The sequence below is a fragment of the Caloenas nicobarica genome, chromosome 22, assembly GCF_036013445.1.
Source record: "Caloenas nicobarica isolate bCalNic1 chromosome 22, bCalNic1.hap1, whole genome shotgun sequence".
NCBI classification, from domain to species: domain Eukaryota; kingdom Metazoa; phylum Chordata; class Aves; order Columbiformes; family Columbidae; genus Caloenas; species Caloenas nicobarica.
In genome coordinates this window covers 7,108,397-7,125,757 of record NC_088266.1, presented here as the reverse complement: position 1 = coordinate 7,125,757, position 17,361 = coordinate 7,108,397, and the positions used below count along the sequence as shown (strand labels likewise).

At 50.9% G+C, this 17,361-nt stretch overlaps 3 protein-coding genes across 3 annotated transcripts; 2 read left to right on the top strand and 1 right to left on the bottom strand.

The window, feature by feature from the left end:
* The first annotated feature begins 394 nt into the window (after positions 1 to 394).
* LRRC47 (leucine rich repeat containing 47) lies at positions 395 to 5,961 on the top strand. Its single transcript, XM_065649953.1, has 7 exons — positions 395 to 1,024; positions 1,109 to 1,555; positions 2,291 to 2,407; positions 2,680 to 2,795; positions 3,624 to 3,726; positions 4,141 to 4,230; positions 4,531 to 5,961. The coding sequence occupies exons 1-7, from the start codon at positions 398 to 400 to the stop codon at positions 4,768 to 4,770; spliced, it is 1,740 nt and encodes a 579-aa protein (XP_065506025.1). The 5' UTR covers positions 395 to 397; the 3' UTR covers positions 4,771 to 5,961.
* A 175-nt stretch (positions 5,962 to 6,136) lies between these two features.
* On the bottom strand, positions 6,137 to 8,920 carry CCDC27 (coiled-coil domain containing 27). The gene is made up of 5 exons (XM_065650300.1): positions 8,835 to 8,920; positions 8,503 to 8,776; positions 7,140 to 7,352; positions 6,461 to 6,565; positions 6,137 to 6,345 (listed from the first exon to the last, which is right to left on the bottom strand). The coding sequence occupies exons 1-5, from the start codon at positions 8,918 to 8,920 to the stop codon at positions 6,208 to 6,210; spliced, it is 816 nt and encodes a 271-aa protein (XP_065506372.1). The 3' UTR covers positions 6,137 to 6,207.
* Positions 8,919 to 17,281, top strand: LOC135997399 (myo-inositol 2-dehydrogenase-like). The gene is made up of 9 exons (XM_065649954.1): positions 8,919 to 9,163; positions 9,765 to 10,268; positions 11,223 to 11,293; positions 11,798 to 11,906; positions 13,082 to 13,212; positions 13,501 to 13,608; positions 13,931 to 14,049; positions 14,151 to 14,307; positions 14,955 to 17,281. The coding sequence occupies exons 1-9, from the start codon at positions 8,919 to 8,921 to the stop codon at positions 15,101 to 15,103; spliced, it is 1,593 nt and encodes a 530-aa protein (XP_065506026.1). The 3' UTR covers positions 15,104 to 17,281.
* Positions 17,282 to 17,361: the final 80 nt, after the last annotated feature.

Sequence of the window (17,361 nt, the reverse complement as noted above, 5' to 3'; positions counted from 1 at the left end):
ACACTTTATCCAAGGGTCTGGAGAGATGTGTTAGAGCAAGACTCAACTAATTGTGCGGGTTTCAGAGGGTCTAAAGCTGCAAGGTCGGTCTCTCCCATTGGTGTTTTGCAAGTCACTCTTTGTCAGGCTGGTTTAACCTGAAGGGATTTACGTACATTTAGTTTAGCGATTGCGGCCGGGGTTCATTCTTTTGAGTGACGATGACAACAGTGTGATCCCTCGGGTTACGTTTAAGACACCCCTGCCGCGGCAGGTCTTTGGTTGACCCTGGGGCGCGGTGGGGCCGCGGCGGCCGCCGCTCTCCGGGGCTCGGCGGCCGCGGTGCCCGCGCGGGCGGGGCCGCAGCTGCGCCGGGGCGGAGGCGGCGGGCGCGGCCGGGGCGGGGCGGAGCGCGGCCATGGCGGCGGGCTGGCCGGAGCTGGAGGCGGCGGCGCGGGAGCGGCGGCGGGAGCTGGCGCTGGCCGGGCCGGCCGTGGCGGAGCGGGTGGCGGCGGGCGGGGGGCGGCTGCCCGCGGCGCTGCTGGCGCTGCCGCTGCTGCAGTCGCTGGAGCTGAGCGGCTGCGCGGCGCTGCGGGAGCTGGGCCCGGGGCTGGCGGCCGCGCTGCCCGCGCTGCACACGCTGGTGCTGAGCGGCAACGCGCTGGGCCCCGCCGGGCTGGGCGCGGGGCTGGGCGGGCCGCTGCCGGCCCTCCGCCTGCTCGACCTGTCCGGGAACGGCCTGGAGGCGCTGCCTGCCGCGCTGGGCGGGCCGGGGGAAGCCCCGGGGGGAGCCCCGGCCTTCCCGCAGCTGCGCAGCCTCAACCTGAGCGGCAACCGGCTGCGGGAGCTGGGCCCCGGGCTGGCCCGCGCCGCGCCGCAGCTCCAGGCGCTGCTGCTCTCCGGGAACCGGCTGCGGGCGCTGCCCGGCGGGCTCCTGCCCCCCGCCGCTGCCGCCGGGCCCTTCCCGCTGCTCAGCCGCCTGGAAGCGGCCGACAACGAGCTGGAGGAGCTGGGCGCTGACATCGCCGCCCTGCCGGCGCTCAAGGTGCGGGCGGCCCCGCGCTCGCAGCCGCGCAGCCGGGTCCCACCAGCGCCCTGAGCGCCCCGTCTGTGTCTGTGTCTCCTGCAGAGCCTGGACGTGGCCAACAACCAGCTGCGGGAGCTGCCCGCCGCGCTGGCCGACTGCCCCCGCCTGAAGGAGGCCAACTTCAGGGGCAACCAGCTGAAGGACAAGCGGCTGGAGAAGATGGTCAACGGCTGCCAGACGAAGGCCATCCTGGAGTACCTGCGGGCCGGCGGCCGCGGGAAGGGGAAGGCCGAGAACGCCAGAGAGGAGGCCAGGAAGAAGAAGAGGGAGAAGCAGCAGAAGAAGGATGGTGGGGATGCAGAGCAGGATGAGCTGGAAGAGGCGAGCAAGCTGCTGGTGAAGGTTCTGCATGTCTCTGAAAACCCAGCACCCTTGGTGGTCAAAGCGAGCCCAGGCGTCAAAGATGTTCGACCCTTCATTGTGTGCTGCGTGCTGAAGGGAGTGAACCTGAAGCCGGGAAATGCTCTGAAGAGGTTTCTGACCACACAGGTAAGTGCTGCGGTCTTACGTTACTTGTTTGCAACGGGAACATTACTAGCAGCGCGGAAGTGTGCGGTTCTAGACTCCTTCTAGCAGATCAGTTCTGAACTGATGAGGCGGTGAGGGTCCGGCAGTGCAGCGTGGCCTCTGGCGGGGAGTGATTCCATGAAAGCAGAACTGGTTCTCCTGAAGAACCCAACAGGAGAGTTACCTTGAGAGGGTGACGAACACACGTGTGTTTGCGTTGCCTGTGTAACAATAGCTTGTTAGTGCTGTGGAACCTGTTGAGAACTAATAATAAACCTGCTTCCACACCAGAAGTACCCTGGTTTGGCGCCAGGTTCCCTGATCTGTGCTAAAACTGTCTCGCGTGCTGAACCTTCCAACCGAGGTATCGTAACCGCAGACTTTCACCTGGCACATTGTGCACCTCTCCATTAGATGGCAGGTGTTGGCTTCTTTCAGATTATGAGACTTGCGTATTTGTGATTGTTTGCTGATTTAAAACTGTTTATCTCCCAGCTAAGAAACATGCAATGTACTATGATTCATTATCTTTACGTTTGGGTTGTAACTCACATAAAATCATTTCACAGGTGAAGAGAAGGGCTCCATTGAATGCAAAAGGGTTATTCAACTAGCTGATAATGCTGCAAACATTAAATAGAGAAGAATCTGAACCTTAGGAGGAGTAAACCATGTAGATATTTTGGGTATATTTTGATGGCATTCTTTATGTTTTAGACTAAGCTGCACGAAGACATCTGTGAAAAGCGGACTGCGGCCACAATTGCCACCCACGACTTGCAGCTGATCAAAAGTCCTCTGATCTACGACGTTCGGCCTCCCGAGGAACTGAAGGTAGGGCCAGCAGCGTCGCTGGGCCTCTCCACGCCAGGTTCAGCGAATGAGCCTGTTTGTCCAGCGGGTGTTGTGGCTCACATAAAGGTTTAAACTTGGTGTGATCATCACAGTCTGTGTGAAATAGAAAGTGCATTTCCGTGCTGGAGAAGGTGTTGGGAATGGCGGTATTACAGAAGTATGATTGAATTATCAACTTGCTTACAGGAGAGTTTTAATAACCCCAGTGTCTGAGTCACTCTTAAGTTCAAGTGTTTTCTTGTACGGTGTAGATAACACCCCTGGGCCGAAAGGAGATCAAGGCAAAGGATCTTCTCCGCCAGCTGCAGTTAGAAGCTGAGGAGCAGAGGAAACAGAAGAAGCGTCAGAACGTTTCTGGGTTGCACAGGTCAGTACACTGATCTCTTGTTGCTTTTCTTCAGGTGAATTTGGTAACTCGTATGGAAAAACAACACTGCAGAAAGGGTTCTTGAATGTATTATAAAGCATAATCTGTAATAGTAATGGGGCTAACAAACCCAGCACGAGCTTGAGATGAAAACTACTGAGCTGAATTTACACGTAAAGAGTAACCTGGAGGGAAATGAGGGTGATGAATGCCTTCCATTATTTCTAGCTGCATCAAGAGTAAATTCTTGTCATGTGAATTATTCTTAGAGGTGACAAATATATTTAGAATAGGAAATAGGAAACAAGGAGGAATGAAGTGTGTGTCATGCACATTCAATAAACTAAGTGAATCAGAGGTGCGGTAAATCCACATGTAGGAACAGATGAACTATAATGCGCAGTGTCCCTGTTCACTGCCCAGATCCATCACTCGCACAGTGTGGGGAAATTGGGCAAGTACACGATGGGAGAACTGTATATCGCCATAGTATGTCAGAGAAAATAGAGTAAGCTGTCTGGAAGAATCAGGCAGCGGCCTCTGCTATTCCTGTTTGAGCACTGAGAACTTTGAAAGCTCTAGAAGCACATCTGTACTTCGACAGCGTGGATGTTTAAACGTGAGTTACTTTACGCTTCCAGCCCATCGCTTCCTGCAGCTGGTGCTTTCCGCAGCTCTACCACCTTGATACCGTTTTGCTGAAGTTTAGTGCTTTGACTTCTGGTTTTGCCAAGTGCTAGATCAGGAACGCGCTAATTTGCTTTCATCCCTATCTTGTGCTGCCGTATCCAGCTGCTGTTTCAGTTGCCCACTTTTTGTTCTTGGCAGGTATCTCCAGTTGTTGGATGGCAAAGATAACTACCCGTGTCTTGTGGATGCCGAGGGTGCCGTGATTTCTTTCCCACCCATAACCAATAGTGAGAAAACAAAGGTAATCTCTGTTAATGGAAATACATTAATCACAAACAGTATTTCTTTTTACTGATAGATATTTAACTCCAGGTTCAAAGATATGTGCAGTTCTGTGAAACTTGTGATTGCATTCCAAATATAAATCTTCAAAGCCTGAATCTTCTCTGCTGGACCATCAGATTGAGATGGATCTTGGAGTTGTATTTTTACTTTGTGAACGTGCAAAGCTCTGACAAGCTGTTCAATGCACCAGGGTGCAGAGGGGCTTCATTGGGGGCAAGAATAGGGAGTTGGACTTGTAAAGAAAGGCAGCGCTTGGCCTGCGGCTGAATGGAATGAAAAGGCTTTTAACTCCGTCTGTGTATGGAGATGGTGCCAGCTGACCGGGGTGAGTGTGTTGTGATTCCTTATTGTACCTGTGCAATTCTTACAGGTTAGAAAAGACACTCAGGATCTATTTCTAGAAGTGACAAGCGACACCAGTTTACAGATATGCAAAGATGTCATGGACACACTAATTCTGGTAAGAAGTTCAGTAAAATAATGCCATCTATTCTTCGTATGCTGCTTAGTGAAATGTTTAATTGCTCACATGTATCGAGAAGAATACAGAAGTTGATTTTTATTGTCGTAGCAGTATTATTATTCCCTCTGCTTCACATACACTTCTATTCATGCTGTATCACAATAGGTTTTATATTTTTGTATCCTAACTGGCAGACCTGAACATTCACCAGGGTAAATAATGTGTTACCGCAACTGGAAATTTATGGTTTGAGTTTGAACATAATTAATCTTGTTTTCTGTATTTTGCTTTTAACAGAAAATTGCAGAACTGAACAGATCTACCTTGGAAAATAAGGAAGATTCGGGCTCAGATAATGAATCAGATGCTCTTTGTGGACCAGTGAACTTGAACCCCAGGCAGAACGCACAGCCCATGAATGTTCCGTTGGCAGTGGAGCAGGTGCGAGTGGTGGACACAGATGGAAACTTGAAAGTACTTTATCCTTCAAAAACCGACCTAACCACAGTTTCCTCTCTTCTGACTGTAATACGTTAGCAGCTATCAAAGCTAAGAAAATTATTCCTTTTATTTTTTTTTTCCCGTATTCAACAATGCAACTTGTACGCAGTGAGGCGGTTTGTTTTTTTTAAGATGCAGTGCATCCTGCCAGGGCAGGGAGTGTTTCATTCTTTCAGCCTTCACAGAAAGTCATCAGTGTTCTGACCAGGTAGAGATAGCAGCATCTTCAAATGCAAACTTACAGGCAGAGAAGGTATTGGGAGACAGAATGCATGAACTTGTAGAGAAAATCGTTGTGACATCTTAGCATTTATAAAATGAGCGTGCAGTCATATTTTTCTGTAAGATCAGTATTACTTCCTGGTGCTTCAGCTGGATTATTGTTTTGGCAGCTAAACTGAGAAATCCAGTAGGTAACAGCAGTGAAACGAAGTCATGTTATATGTACTGGTACTGAAGACAGAACGCAAAACTGCTTCGCTAACACCTCATTCTGCATCATTTTATATCTGGAGTAATTGTGAAAATGTAGTTGCCGTTAGAACTTGAGGACTGAGTTCTGAAGCGATGGTTCCTGTGTTCAGCTGTGAACACAGCTTCCATTTTCAGGCTGAATTTACTGCAGGGGTTTGTGTGTCCCGGTGCGTTAGAGCCATTGTCCATCCCTGTGGAAGTGCCAATTGTAGTGACCTCATTATGTGCCCCTTGAGTTACTGTTGGTCGAGCACTGAGTTTATCCTTGCTCACGAAGTTCAGTTCCGTTCAGAGAGCTAACGCTGCCTTAGTCAGCACTACTAAAGCTCCTCAAATGCCCAGAATACCAGCACTCTTGCCCAGGGTGGCCCTCCTGGAGCTCTCTGTCACTCCCACATGAAGAATGTTGGGGACACCTTCCAAAATACAGGTGGTTGAGTGGTTCTAAGTTTTGTAGTCCGTGGGGGTGACTTTTCCATCCAGGCTACTACCTGGATGAATGTAAACTTCTCCATGAGTTGGGTGGCCTTGGGACATGGTTTAGTTGTGGACTTGACAGTGCTGGGTTAATGGTTGGACTGGATGATCTTAAAGGTCTTTTTGAACCAAAACGGTTCTATGATTCTGGTACTTTTTTCTGTTAAAAATTATATAGAGAGCTCTAACTGAACTTCCAGATAGCACATCAAATATGGCTGTGTGTTGGGACTTGCATATTGAATGGAAAAATAAACCAGTTCTTGCAGTCAGTGTCACTTGTTCTGGCATTGGTGAATTTTCCAGTCGTGTAACCACACAAACTTGCCAGAGCTGCTATTGTACACTGTGAAAATGGTGACGTCACGCTATCTAGCTACTCATGTTGAAACAATTGAAGTAGATATTCCCACAGAACTTGATTTCAGTAAAACAAGTTTAATTTGTTAGTAAATCAGCATCTGAAACCAAAGGAACAGGAGCCTGAATTGGTGGCGTGTTCTTCTTGGGCATTAGAAGATGCTACCTCGCCGGGCTCTTTCTCCTTCCCTTGGAACTGGGAGGCGTTAAAGTAGACATGTCGATGCTGGAGAGCGATGGGGTCTTGATGCCTTTCTGTTTCAGCAAGTGATAGAAATCCATCCGTTCGTTAATTATTTTCTGAAATGAGGGATGTGTAAAAAGGTGGAAGGCATTAGGTGGAGCGCGGTACTGCAGGGGTTCTCCCGTCAGCCCCTTGCCGGCTGCCAGGAGCAGGGTGGGAAGAGCCCCGTACCTGCATCGCCTCCAGCACCTCCTCATCCGTCAGCTCTGCCTGGGGAGGCTTCATGCCTGCTGTGCTGAATGTAGCCTGGATTATTTTGCTTCGATACCTTTCAAACTTTTGATTAAAAAGTAGGTGTGCTTAGTCTTTATATACAATTCTTTGACAAAGTACTAGTGAATGATGAAATGGAAAGTCTCTATGTGAAATTACAGGCAGTTTGGCTGGACTTTGTTGCAAGTACTGTGATAATGATGTGTTTCTGGGTGGACTGAGTCCCTTACCCAGGTATTGGGCTCTGTACTTGCTACCCAGCACATACACCTGCAGGAAATGGCTTTAAGGTGATACCTGTTATTTTGAGTCTGGAAGGATATTAGAAATCTGGTGATGTAACTGTTCTGAACTTGTTTCTCAAGGGCTCCTGGTATTTGAGGCCTGTTGGCCTTGTGAGTGACATAAGAGCCGCATCCTAAAGAGCTGGGAAGCAAATGGGCCGAGTTTCCTGCACCTCTGACCCCGCGGCCGTGAAGGGAAGCCGGGCCCCAAGAGCAAAGGGCTGCAGTGCCCTGGGGCATCTCCCGCTGTGCTTCTGCCCAAGACATCTCTAAGCTTTTGGATTCTCTGCTTGAAATGGTTCAAGTGTCCCCAGGAGGGAGGTAGGACTCTGCAGGGAGGGTGTCACACTTACCCTGCTGGTGACACACTCGAGTGCCACCCGGGTTTGGAGCTCCTGCTGCTGCAGGGTCTCTGCTTGGCTCTGCACCGCGTCCTGCGCCTGCCGCTGCTTGTGGAGCTGGTACCGGCTGGTCCGAACCTCCTCCTGCAGCTGTCCCACTGTCTCCTGCAGCTTGCTGATCAGCTGGTTCTGCTCAGCCAGTTTGGATTCTTGTTCTGCGACAACCTGAGGAGATACACAAATCATTACTGTGAGAAAGAGGGCAAGCAGGCTTGGCTGCATCTTCCCAGTATCTGGTCCAAATGCTTCTTGTATTTCCTGGGCAGAGTCTACAGATTAACAGCCTTGCCAGTACTGGTAGCCATTACTACTTGGCATTTTCTCTAAAACTACTGGATTGAGTAGGTTTTATTTTTTTTTTATGTGGCAAACTCCCCCAAGCCTAAAACAAGGACAACTAAGCAGCTAATACAAGAATTTTCTATAGAGGCTTTGTGCCAAATTTACTTGTCGAAGATTGCAGTTCTCCTTCTCTATTGTCACCATCATTTCTTTATCTTCCCGTTCTTCTGTCAGACTGCAAAACTTAAAAAGAAAATATTTTACACCTCAGTTTTGCAGTTCATAGGCATATCTCCTGTCTAGGAAAAAGGGAACTGTTGCATAAAGCCCAAATTCCCTGCACCAGCTCTCCTGACACTGATGGGCACCGTGCTCTTGCGGCGGTACCTTGGCAGACAAGCCTTGTAGCTGATTTTCTCGCTCTCTGAGCTTCTTTTGGAGCGTTTCCTTTTCAGATTTGATTCTCCGAAGCTGGGATTCTTGGATCTCCAGTTGTCTTTGCAAGGAAGAAATGACACCTGTAAAGTTGGGGTATGACTGTTCAGCAAACCCAATCCCGCCAGAAGCTTCACGGCTCCTTTTTTTCAGGTAGGCATGAGCAGAGCTGCTGTTGTCTGAGTATAGACTGTGGGTGAAGTTAACGCTACAGCCACAGTGGCAGTGGTCGATAATGCACTTTATAGTACTGTGATGGGATGTATATTAAACTAACTCTCCCGTGCGAGGTAGGAGCGGCTCTGAGGACGAGCAGAGTCGGTAGCACGAGCACAGGTTCCCCAGAGTGCTGACACGCTACTGCTGCCCCAGGATCCTGCTCAGGGCTTTCCCTGCTGTGTTTCCTCAGGCACTTAATTTCTGAGGGGAAAGAGAAACTGGTTTCAAAACAGGTGGCATCTCTGCAAATGACAATCGAAAGCGGGAGGTTTTGCACTCATGAGAGCCTAACCTAGAATTTTCTCTAGGTAAAAGGAGCAGAATCGCGAGGAGATGAGCGTGGCAGCCGGGATAGCTGTGTTTTGTGTGCCCCCCGTACCTGTGGCCATGCTGTACTCGGCCCTCGCTCTCTGCAGCTGCTCCCGGAGCTCTGGGTCGGGTTCCTGCAGCTCCTGCGAGGCCCTGCGAGCATCCGCCTCACCGAGCGCTTCAGCAGGGGCTTCTCTGCTCCCTTCCATGCCCCGGCTGAGGACTCGTGTGGGGGGAGCTGGGCTGAGGATTGAGGCTGAAGCCCGAGGTCCGTCGGTGTCCCGGGCAGGCCGTTCGTCCCCGCTCCCGCCGCTGTCAGGCGCCGGGCACCGCCATGGCGGCTGCTGCCGAGGGGACGGGACGGGACGGGACCGGGGGCCGCTCGGGGCTGGGCCGCGGAGCCTCCGCCTCCCGCCCAGGCCGCGGCGCCCGGTTGCCGGGCAACGGGGCCGCGCCTTCCGCTTCCGGCCGGGCCGCGCCGCCGCCATGGGGCGGAAGAAGAAGACGCTGCACGACTACGCGGCCGAGTTCTCGGAGCTGGCGGTGCGGCGGCACCTGCTGCAGCGCGGGGCCGCGGGCGAGCCGGCCGTGGTGGAGACGCTGTACTGCACCTCCTGCCAGCTGCCCATGCGCGTCCGCCGCGACCGCATCCTGGAGCACCTCTCGTCCGGCCGCCACTACCGCAACCGCCGCCTGCTCCGCCAGCACGGCCTGCGCGGCCCGCTGCTCCTGTGAGTGCGGCCCCCGGCCCGCCCGGGCTTTCCCCGACCCCACCTCGTATCCTGGGGGCAGTTCTGGGCCCCTCACGCCAAGAAAGCCCTTGAGGTGCTGGAGCGAGTTGAGAGAAGGGAACGGAGCTGGGGAAGGGGCTGGAGCACAAGTGTGATGGGAGCGGCTGAGGGAGCTGGGGGTTCAGCTGGAGAACAGGAGCTGAGGGGAGACCTTCTGATCTCTGACCTGCCTGAAAGGAGCTTGGAGCCAGGGGGGTCGGGCTCTGCTCCCCGGGAACAAGCGCCAGGAGCAGAGGAAACGGCCTCAAGTTGTGCCAGGGGAGGTTGAGGTTGGATCTGGGGAACAATTTCATCCCCAAAGGGCTGTGGGGCATTGGAACAGGCTGCCCAGGGCAGTGATGGAGTCACCATCCCTGGAGGGGTTGGACAGACAGAGATGAGGTTCTCAGGACATGGGGCAGTGCTGGGGGTGGGTTATGGTTGGACTCCATGATCTTGAGAGTCTCTTCCAACCAAAACGACTCTGTGACTCTTGGCTGTGGGAGCAGGGAGGCACTGCGGGGCCACAGCCCCTCACCCCAGACCCCCCCTCTCTTCCCAGCTCCGCAGGTCCCGACAGTCCCGGGCTGCCACTGCAACTGGATGCGCCCTCCCTGCTCTCCCCGCCATCCTTCATCCTCGCCAGCACCAGTGCCGGCTACGCCATGGTGCCCTCACCGCCCTCCTGCCACAAGCCGCTGGTTCCCCTCCAGCCCGTCACCTCCACTGTGAGCACAGCCACCCCCAGGGAAGACCCCACACCCTCCACCTCCGCCAGCCGCCCCTCAGCGCTTCCCACCTTCCACACCAGGACCTCTGCACCCGAGGCCTCTGACAGCGCGGCGCCCGCCTTACAGCACAGCAGCGGCATCGGCCTCGCCCTGTTCGGCGTCGGGCTCGTTAATGAAGCCTTGTTTCAAAGCCTGCTGGAGGAAAACGGCTGCTGCTTGCTCTACGTTGTGGAGGACCAGCTGGAGGAGGTGCAGCGTGCCTTCGGCACCGAGTTCCTGGCCGGCACCAGGGTGCTGCGGCAGCAGGACGCCGATGTGGCACTCAGCGATCAGCGGTACTGACCACCACCAACTCCCGTGCGTGTTTTTTTTCCCCCCCACGAGGCTGTAACGGATCCAGGCCATGCTTGTCTGGTCGCGCGTATGGGAGCGGAGTGAGACCGAGGGGCCGTTACAGGCTGAGCCTTACATAGGGTGTCATCTACCTGCAGGTGCTTCAGGAGTCCCTGAGGAGTCAGCTGGCCTCACGTGCCCAGAACCAATGCAAAGAGAGGAGTTTAGCTGCAGGCACTTTTGTTAAGAATCATAAAATCACAATATTTTCTTCTGTTCCCACAGAGCACTGAACGCCACTCTTTCCTGCTGCCTACCAGCTTTTCTGCCTTGGCTGATTTTGGTGTCTCTTCTGAAACTGTTTGAGATAAGCGAGATTTGCTGTAAATAGGAAAAATTGTGACATTTTGCTTTACAGTTCAACTGAACAAGCCACATCTAGTGATGTGGTTACAGTCAGTTCTCAAATCAGTATTTTAAATATCATTGCAAAAGGGAAAGGCAGAGCTTTTAAGAAAGATGGATTTGGTATTAGAAACTAAAGGTGGTAATAAGCCAAGATGTACTGATCACTTGTTCAGCAGCTCTGCCACATAAATACTTTCAATTTCACTGTATGTGTAAAGTAGCAGATTTTAAGTCATTTTCAAAGGACACCTTTAGAAGACTTTCTCCTTTACAATACAGGAAAAGCAATGCAATTGCCTTGTGCCACTTTTAAGCTAAATATGTCATCCCGTATTTCATCCTGCAGGCAGGTGCCGAGTTCCTGTTTTAACATAACTTACTCTTCCAGAGCGGTGGGTTTTTATGTCTTTTTTTTTTTTTTTTTTTAACTCTCTCAAAGTTTAAGGCAGCTATCATAAAAATAACTGTAACTGGAAGGAGCTTTTGAGCATTGTTCATTCTAATGAAAACCTTGTCTTCACTGAAGATCTTTCTTTTGACTTCGGCAGAGTCTCTGGAGCCATTATTTGTTCACCGCCTGAAGAAGCATCCGAGATCGTAATAGACGCTTTACGAGCGGGTAAGAGGAACGGCTGCTGATTCAGCTTTTGTGTGTCGTCAGTGGCGCAGGCTGGGGCAGACCTTGTCTGCTTGCTGAACGCTCTAAATGTGAGCGCTTTCTCATTTCAGCCGTGTCCCTGGAGTTGCGCACACTGTCTTGTTGCATGATTAAAGATAAATTAGTCCGCTGATGCCGCTGGTGTTAATGGCTTAACACCAATGCAGTTTGTGCTGCGCTGGTCCCAGTACGGCCATGCGGAGTGTCTGGTCCTAGAAACACCCCTGGGATGTGCAGGAAGGGTCTGTCAGAGCAGTCGCGCTTCCTGGGTCCGTCACCAGCTGGTGGAACCACAGCTGGAGCCCAGAAGGGAGTTTGTGGCATCTACAAACAAAACCCTGTGCTTCAGCTTTATCCAGCGCACTTTCTAGCACGTATCGATGTGTACAGGTTTTTGCAACAGCAGAACGCTTTGTGCAGGCCGCGTCTTGCCTTCAGCCCTGTGTTCTGTACCATTTTCCCCAGGAAAAGGGGTGTTTTGCGAGAGGCTGCCCAGTTTGGACAGGCAGACGGCAGAAGCTTGTTTCGATGAGGCCGACAGATGTGGAAGGCCATTGGTGTGTGGATTCTACAAGTAAGACCAGCATTTCTCTTCTGATTTATACTTGACGAGAAGCGCCTGTCTGAAAGTAGCATTGATTCCTCGGGCTTTCCTGAATTTGTCCTCAAATAAACTTAGTTTCAGTGCTGCTGTTAATGTTCATCTGGGAGTTAATTGGATTGGATTAATTCTTCATGCTTAATGAAGAGAAGATCTAGCTGTCATGAGATTAAAATAAATGTTCACTCGAATGGATGCTAAGGGAGCTCAAATGGTGGAGCTTTCAAGATGTCAAAGGTCCGTTTTATTTTAGAATGGCCAAAGGCAGTTGGGGTCCACATCTCTGCAGTCTGTTCGAGGTTTTGCAAATGCTGCAGCGAGTTGAAGCTTCAGAGAAGGAAATTTTCTGCTGGTGCTGTCATTTTATTAAGCATCATTAAGTTACGTGGCCGTGAAAATTTTGCTTGATGTTAGAATTACTGGCCTATCCGATGGGAATAGATTTATTAATCTTTATAAAGTGATATTTCCACTTGTGACCTTACATCTGGACCCTTAAGATTAACTAATTGAAACAGAAGGAAAGTAGATTAATTTTAATTCGCTCCTGCTCTGTTAAACTTGCAGGAACCTGGGGAGCTCTGCTAAAAGCTGAGGATGCTGCTTTAAACTTGCGCTTGGCACTTAACACCATTGCTGAGCAGATGTGGGTGGTTAGTAAACACACGGATCATTTGTCCTCCTCTGCTGAGATGAGTTTATTTCATTGCAAATAAAATTTATTTGGACAAATATATGTGTATTTCATATACGCTAGTATGTAATTACACAAAATGTCTGCCCCAGCCTTTGCCTTTGCCGTTTGAGTGCTCTGTGCACAGGTCTGATCACAGCCATAGGGCTGAGCCTCAGCTGAGGTTTTGGGCAACACTCACCTGAAAGTGAACGTGTAGGCAGAGCTCTGAGGAGAGCTGGAGCTCGTTTACTGGGTCTTTAAATGCTTTTAGTCCCTGTAGTTTAATCTCTTCATTAAAGCTCTTAGTGAAGTCTTCACAAGTGCAGATGTTAGGCTTGTGAGCAAGAAGAATCCACACGTGCGAAGCGGCTGAGCGGGGAGAGCTGTGTCTGTGTGACCCTGGGGCGGTGACGGCGGCCGGGGGCACCTCATCCCCTCCAAACCTGCTCCGCATCCCCCGTTTCTTTTGAAGGCGCTTTGACCCAGCGCTGCAGTTCCTGTGCGAGAAGGTCCGCGACAGCCGCGCGCTGGGGAGGATCCACCGCATAGCCACCGTCAGCAGCATCTACCCAGCAGCGTCCCTGAGCTTCCTGAAGGCCTCAGGTACCGCAGCCTGCTGCGAAGTGCCTTCTCCAGGGGCTGGAAATACATCTCGCCCTGTGTTCTGAGGGGAGGTCCCCTGTGTTTGCGCAGCCTTACGATGCGTGGGTTTTCTTTTGAGGGGCATTTTCTTTATCAGTCCTTACTTCTGTTGCATTTTTCTGTTTGCTTTTGCTATTACTTTCCCCAATATAGGAGGCTTTTTCTCTCGATCTTGGGGCAGTTCAGAAATGCACATTGACTGTGGGTTTTAAATGTGGAGACCGTAACGCCCAGTTTCGCTTCTTCCAGGTGGAATTTTTTATAATGCTGCTGTGCACGATATAGATATTGTCAGTTTGCTGTTGGGAGAGAGCAAACCAGATACGATATTTTCCCTGGGGCATGCATTCTGTGCAGGTAAGAGTAAAACTTGTGACAGTTTATCGTGTAAATAAATTTTGTGATTGTGGTACTAGAATTGGGAAGAAAGAGTGTACGAGACCACAGTAGCCATGACATAGTTGTTCCATCATAGACCAGCTGAAAAAAGAGTCTAGTGAAGCAAAAGGCAAGTTTCTCAAGAAGTTGTAGCAGAGGGAGTATTTAGTGATGATTTGTGAATGCTGTCAGTGCCCCGCTGATGTGGAGAGGTTGCTGTGGAGATGTCACCGAGCTCTGTGGCAACGGAGGGATGTCACGTTTGCCGCTTGGTGTGAGCGAGTGCGTTTTTGTCGCTCAGATCTGGCCCAGCTGAAGGATGCAGACACTGTAGCGGTCAGCATGAAATTCCGTAGCGGAGCAATTGTCACCGTGGACGTCAGCCAGCACTGCACCAAAACCTGTGATCACAGACTGGAGGTGCGTTCCTGCTGCTCCGTTGAGTCTGTCGTGACACCGTGGACCAGCACAAAACCACTCAAAACCAGGGTTCTCTTTTTTGTTTGCTGCCTTCTGTGCAGGTTCACGGCTCTCAAGGAACATTACGGGTCGATAATCAGAATCCCCTGGGGATTACGGAGCATGGGACTTCGGTGTCCTTGTATTCCCAGACCCAAGCTGATCGCTACCGGGACGCGCGCAGGGAGCTCTTCCGACACTTCCTGAGGACGCTGAAAGGTGGGACGACGCTGCCGTTCGTGGCCAGTCTGGCTTTGCATTTGCTTTTAGTGAAAACTTCCCTCGGAAGTGGTTCCAAAAGCAGTTGCAGTTGGGTGTTTGTGTCTGAAATCCCCCAAATAAATGAGTAGGTGTGAAAACCAGGAGTGAGATTTGTCATGGCTGAGTTGAAGCCAGTGTTGTGCAGGTGATGGGCAAGCTCCTGGTGAGCACAAGCAGCGTTTCACAGGCTGCCTTTACTTAGGGAAATGAAAATTAACTGCTTGGCTTCATAGGGCTTTCAAGTCCGTGAGATGGGTGAGGGATGGGGTGTCGATCTGAAGCTGTTCTGACAAGAAATGAAAATGTGGAGGGAAAATGACACTGGATTTTACTGGCGTTTGTGAAGGAAGCAGCTGCTTAGAACAGCAAGGAGAACCCCGGCTAGAGGCCTGGCTGCCCAGGAGTAAAACCGTTCCTGTTCTACTGGCTGCATTGACAAAAATAGAGGGTTTTAGTCATGGGACAGGAAGGAGACGGGGGCTGAAACTTTCCTTTTAAGACGTGAGGCCCCAGCTGCAGGATCTGGAGCGGGTTGTGGTGGTGGGCGGCGAAGTCCTGAAAGGCAGAGCAGTGGTAACCCGGGCGTCACGCTGCTGTCCCCGCAGGCAAGGAGCCCCCCGCCGTCACCAAAGAGCAGTTCCTGTGCGCGATCCAGGTCGCTGCGGCTGCTGAACAGTCCTGGAGAAGCGGATCCGCCGTTGACTTGCGCAGCGAAGCAACAGGTGCACCAGTAATCAAGACGGAGATAATGTGATTGCCGCTGTTTCCTGCGGCGCAGGACAATGTTCAACTCTGCTGCAGCGAGATCCGCCCGCCTGGCAATGTGTCCACCATCACCTTAACATAAGACGTGTGGTTTTGCCGTTTCTGTTGGGAATGCCCTGAAGATGGAGGCGGTTTTGACCCAGAAGTGCTCGGCGCTGGGGCCGCGGGTGGTTCCCGGTGCCTCAGCCAGAGCCCTGTGGAAATTCTGGGAGGTTTGATCCCGGCAGCTCTTCCCCCTGCAGCGCAGGGCAGAGCCCGCTGTTCGGGAGGAGGGCTCGGAGCATCGCCAGCCGCGCTGGGAACGGCGCAGGGGGGTTTCCTGGCAGCCGCACGAGCGAGATAATACAACGCTCAAAAAAATACACGGGCGCGTCCCTCTGGTCCGTGCTGGTTTCACTTCAGTACACGCAGGAATGTGACTTCTGTGCTGAACTCACCTCTGGGCCTCCTATTTATTGTTTCATTTGTTATTTTTACTACGTTTTCTAAATATTTTTGGAAAGAAGTTATGAACTAATTTTCTTGTGGGGTGGGGAAAAAAAAAGAAACGAAAAAGCAATGAGGGAAACCTGTGACAGTGGTGACATTAGGGAGAGACTTCGCATTAAGGCCATAAATTAAGGCTATTCCATAGAGGAGTGATGTATTTGGGCGTTTTGGTGACAAACACTGTGTTATCCAAGGACTTTTTGAGGATGCAATCTGTGAATTTGTACAGGGTGCTGTGCAGCGTGTGTGGCTGTGCTGGGCGGCTGTTCCTGCTGCCGGCACCGACGCAGCTCCCCGGGCTCTTCTTCTTTTATGGTAACGTTTCAGTAGCAAAACTGAACTCATAATCACGTTCCTTGAGTGTAGGAAGGGTGTCTGATTGCGTCTTTCACAGGTATTTTTTTTTAGAATCCAGCAGATTTGGAATACACACCGTGAAAAAGTCAGTGCCTTCACCAGCAGGCAGCTCTACTTTAAGCCAGGGTCTTTGTACCTTTTATTTGGGTGTGGAGCTTATTGCACATGTAGAGGTTTGACTCTTCTTGTCTGTTTCTCACATTCCGGTTTTCAAGATCTTTTGAAAGCTGTTTTTATTGTACTAAAATAATGTTCTTGCCTTAAGCGTTAGTTTATAAATGACACTTGGGGCAAGATTCTTTATTTCAATCAATTTCCAATTCCTACGTATGGGATATATATTACTAAAACTAGCAATAGCGGTCACATTTATAACTAAAGACAATTTGCTCGTGGAAATTGTTTTTAACAGTGTAATTTTTCAAACTTGGAAAAGCTATGTCTTAATGATTAATATCAATTCCATTCTCTATTTTCTAGTCATTTATTGAAGAAAACAAAGAAGTTTTACCTATAAAGTAGTAGCCGTTCGCCTGTCTGTGGTCACTGCAGCCGTTTGTGGCGAGTGGGCAGGTCTCTGTTTGCTGGGGGTTCGGGGTTGTGCTCCTGCCCGTGGGGGTCTCGCACCTCGAGCCTCATGCTGGGCTAGGGAGACACTTTCCATACAGTATAGGCAAGGGTTTAGTTGCCAGGTGTTGGAACTCCCACATGTACTTTTATTGTGTTACCAAAAAAAAAAGAGAGAACCCACAGCTATAAAAATAACACATTTTCCAAAGATAACATTACAAAAAAGTACCCTTGGTAGCATGGTTGGGGTATATTGGTTAATACTGCCAGAGGAAGCCTCAGTTCACGTTGGAAAGATGAATGATTGTTTGGAAACCTTTAAAGCATTGAAGTGCTTTAATTCGCCGTTGTCCTAGGCCGGGGTTCGCGTTTGGGCAGCGCCGCAGGACGGGGACGTGACGGTTCCGCCTCGGTTCCCTGCCCGGGGTCAGAGGGGACCGGGTCCCACCCGGCGTCACCAGAGCTGAGCTCCCAGCGGGACCCGGGCTCGTCCCCTCCCCGCGACTGCGGGAAACGTAGTTGGAGGAGGGAAAAAAAAAAAGGAATTTTGAATAGATAAGGCTGGAGACATGATTTTCTGCATGTTTACATGCTCGAACATGAAATTCATTTACTTGACACTAGAGTGTCTCAGGAGTAAGTATCAATTTTTACAGCTTACATGAAAATAAATCTCTTTTCTCCTTACAGCACAATGAGTATACTGTATGTACATTTGCTGTTTATATACATGAATACTTGAAGTACATGAAGACATCAGGAGCTGACCCACGTGTTCTTTTCTGCTCTACGGAGAACTGAAGGGATCGGGTACGTTTTGGCAGTCGGTCA

Bases quoted from the DNA above. Each gene is read 5' to 3' on its own strand.
- LRRC47 (XM_065649953.1), top strand. From the start codon at position 398: ATGGCGGCGGGCTGGCCGGAGCTGGAGGCGGCGGCGCGGGAGCGGCGG. The intron at 2,408-2,679 runs GTAGGGCCAGCA...TGTACGGTGTAG, and splicing joins GGCCTCCCGAGGAACTGAAG to ATAACACCCCTGGGCCGAAA. The intron at 4,231-4,530 runs GTAAGAAGTTCA...TGCTTTTAACAG, and splicing joins TCATGGACACACTAATTCTG to AAAATTGCAGAACTGAACAG.
- LOC135997399 (XM_065649954.1), top strand. From the start codon at position 8,919: ATGGGGCGGAAGAAGAAGACGCTGCACGACTACGCGGCCGAGTTCTCG. The intron at 11,907-13,081 runs GTAAGACCAGCA...TTTCTTTTGAAG, and splicing joins TTGGTGTGTGGATTCTACAA to GCGCTTTGACCCAGCGCTGC. The intron at 14,050-14,150 runs GTGCGTTCCTGC...CCTTCTGTGCAG, and splicing joins CCTGTGATCACAGACTGGAG to GTTCACGGCTCTCAAGGAAC.
- CCDC27 (XM_065650300.1), bottom strand. From the start codon at position 8,920: ATGGCGGCGGCGCGGCCCGGCCGGAAGCGGAAGGCGCGGCCCCGTTGC. The intron at 8,777-8,834 runs GCTCCGCGGCCC...TCCCCTCGGCAG, and splicing joins GGCCTGGGCGGGAGGCGGAG to CAGCCGCCATGGCGGTGCCC. The intron at 7,353-8,502 runs GTACGGGGGGCA...GTATCTCCTCAG, and splicing joins CGAGTACAGCATGGCCACAG to GTTGTCGCAGAACAAGAATC.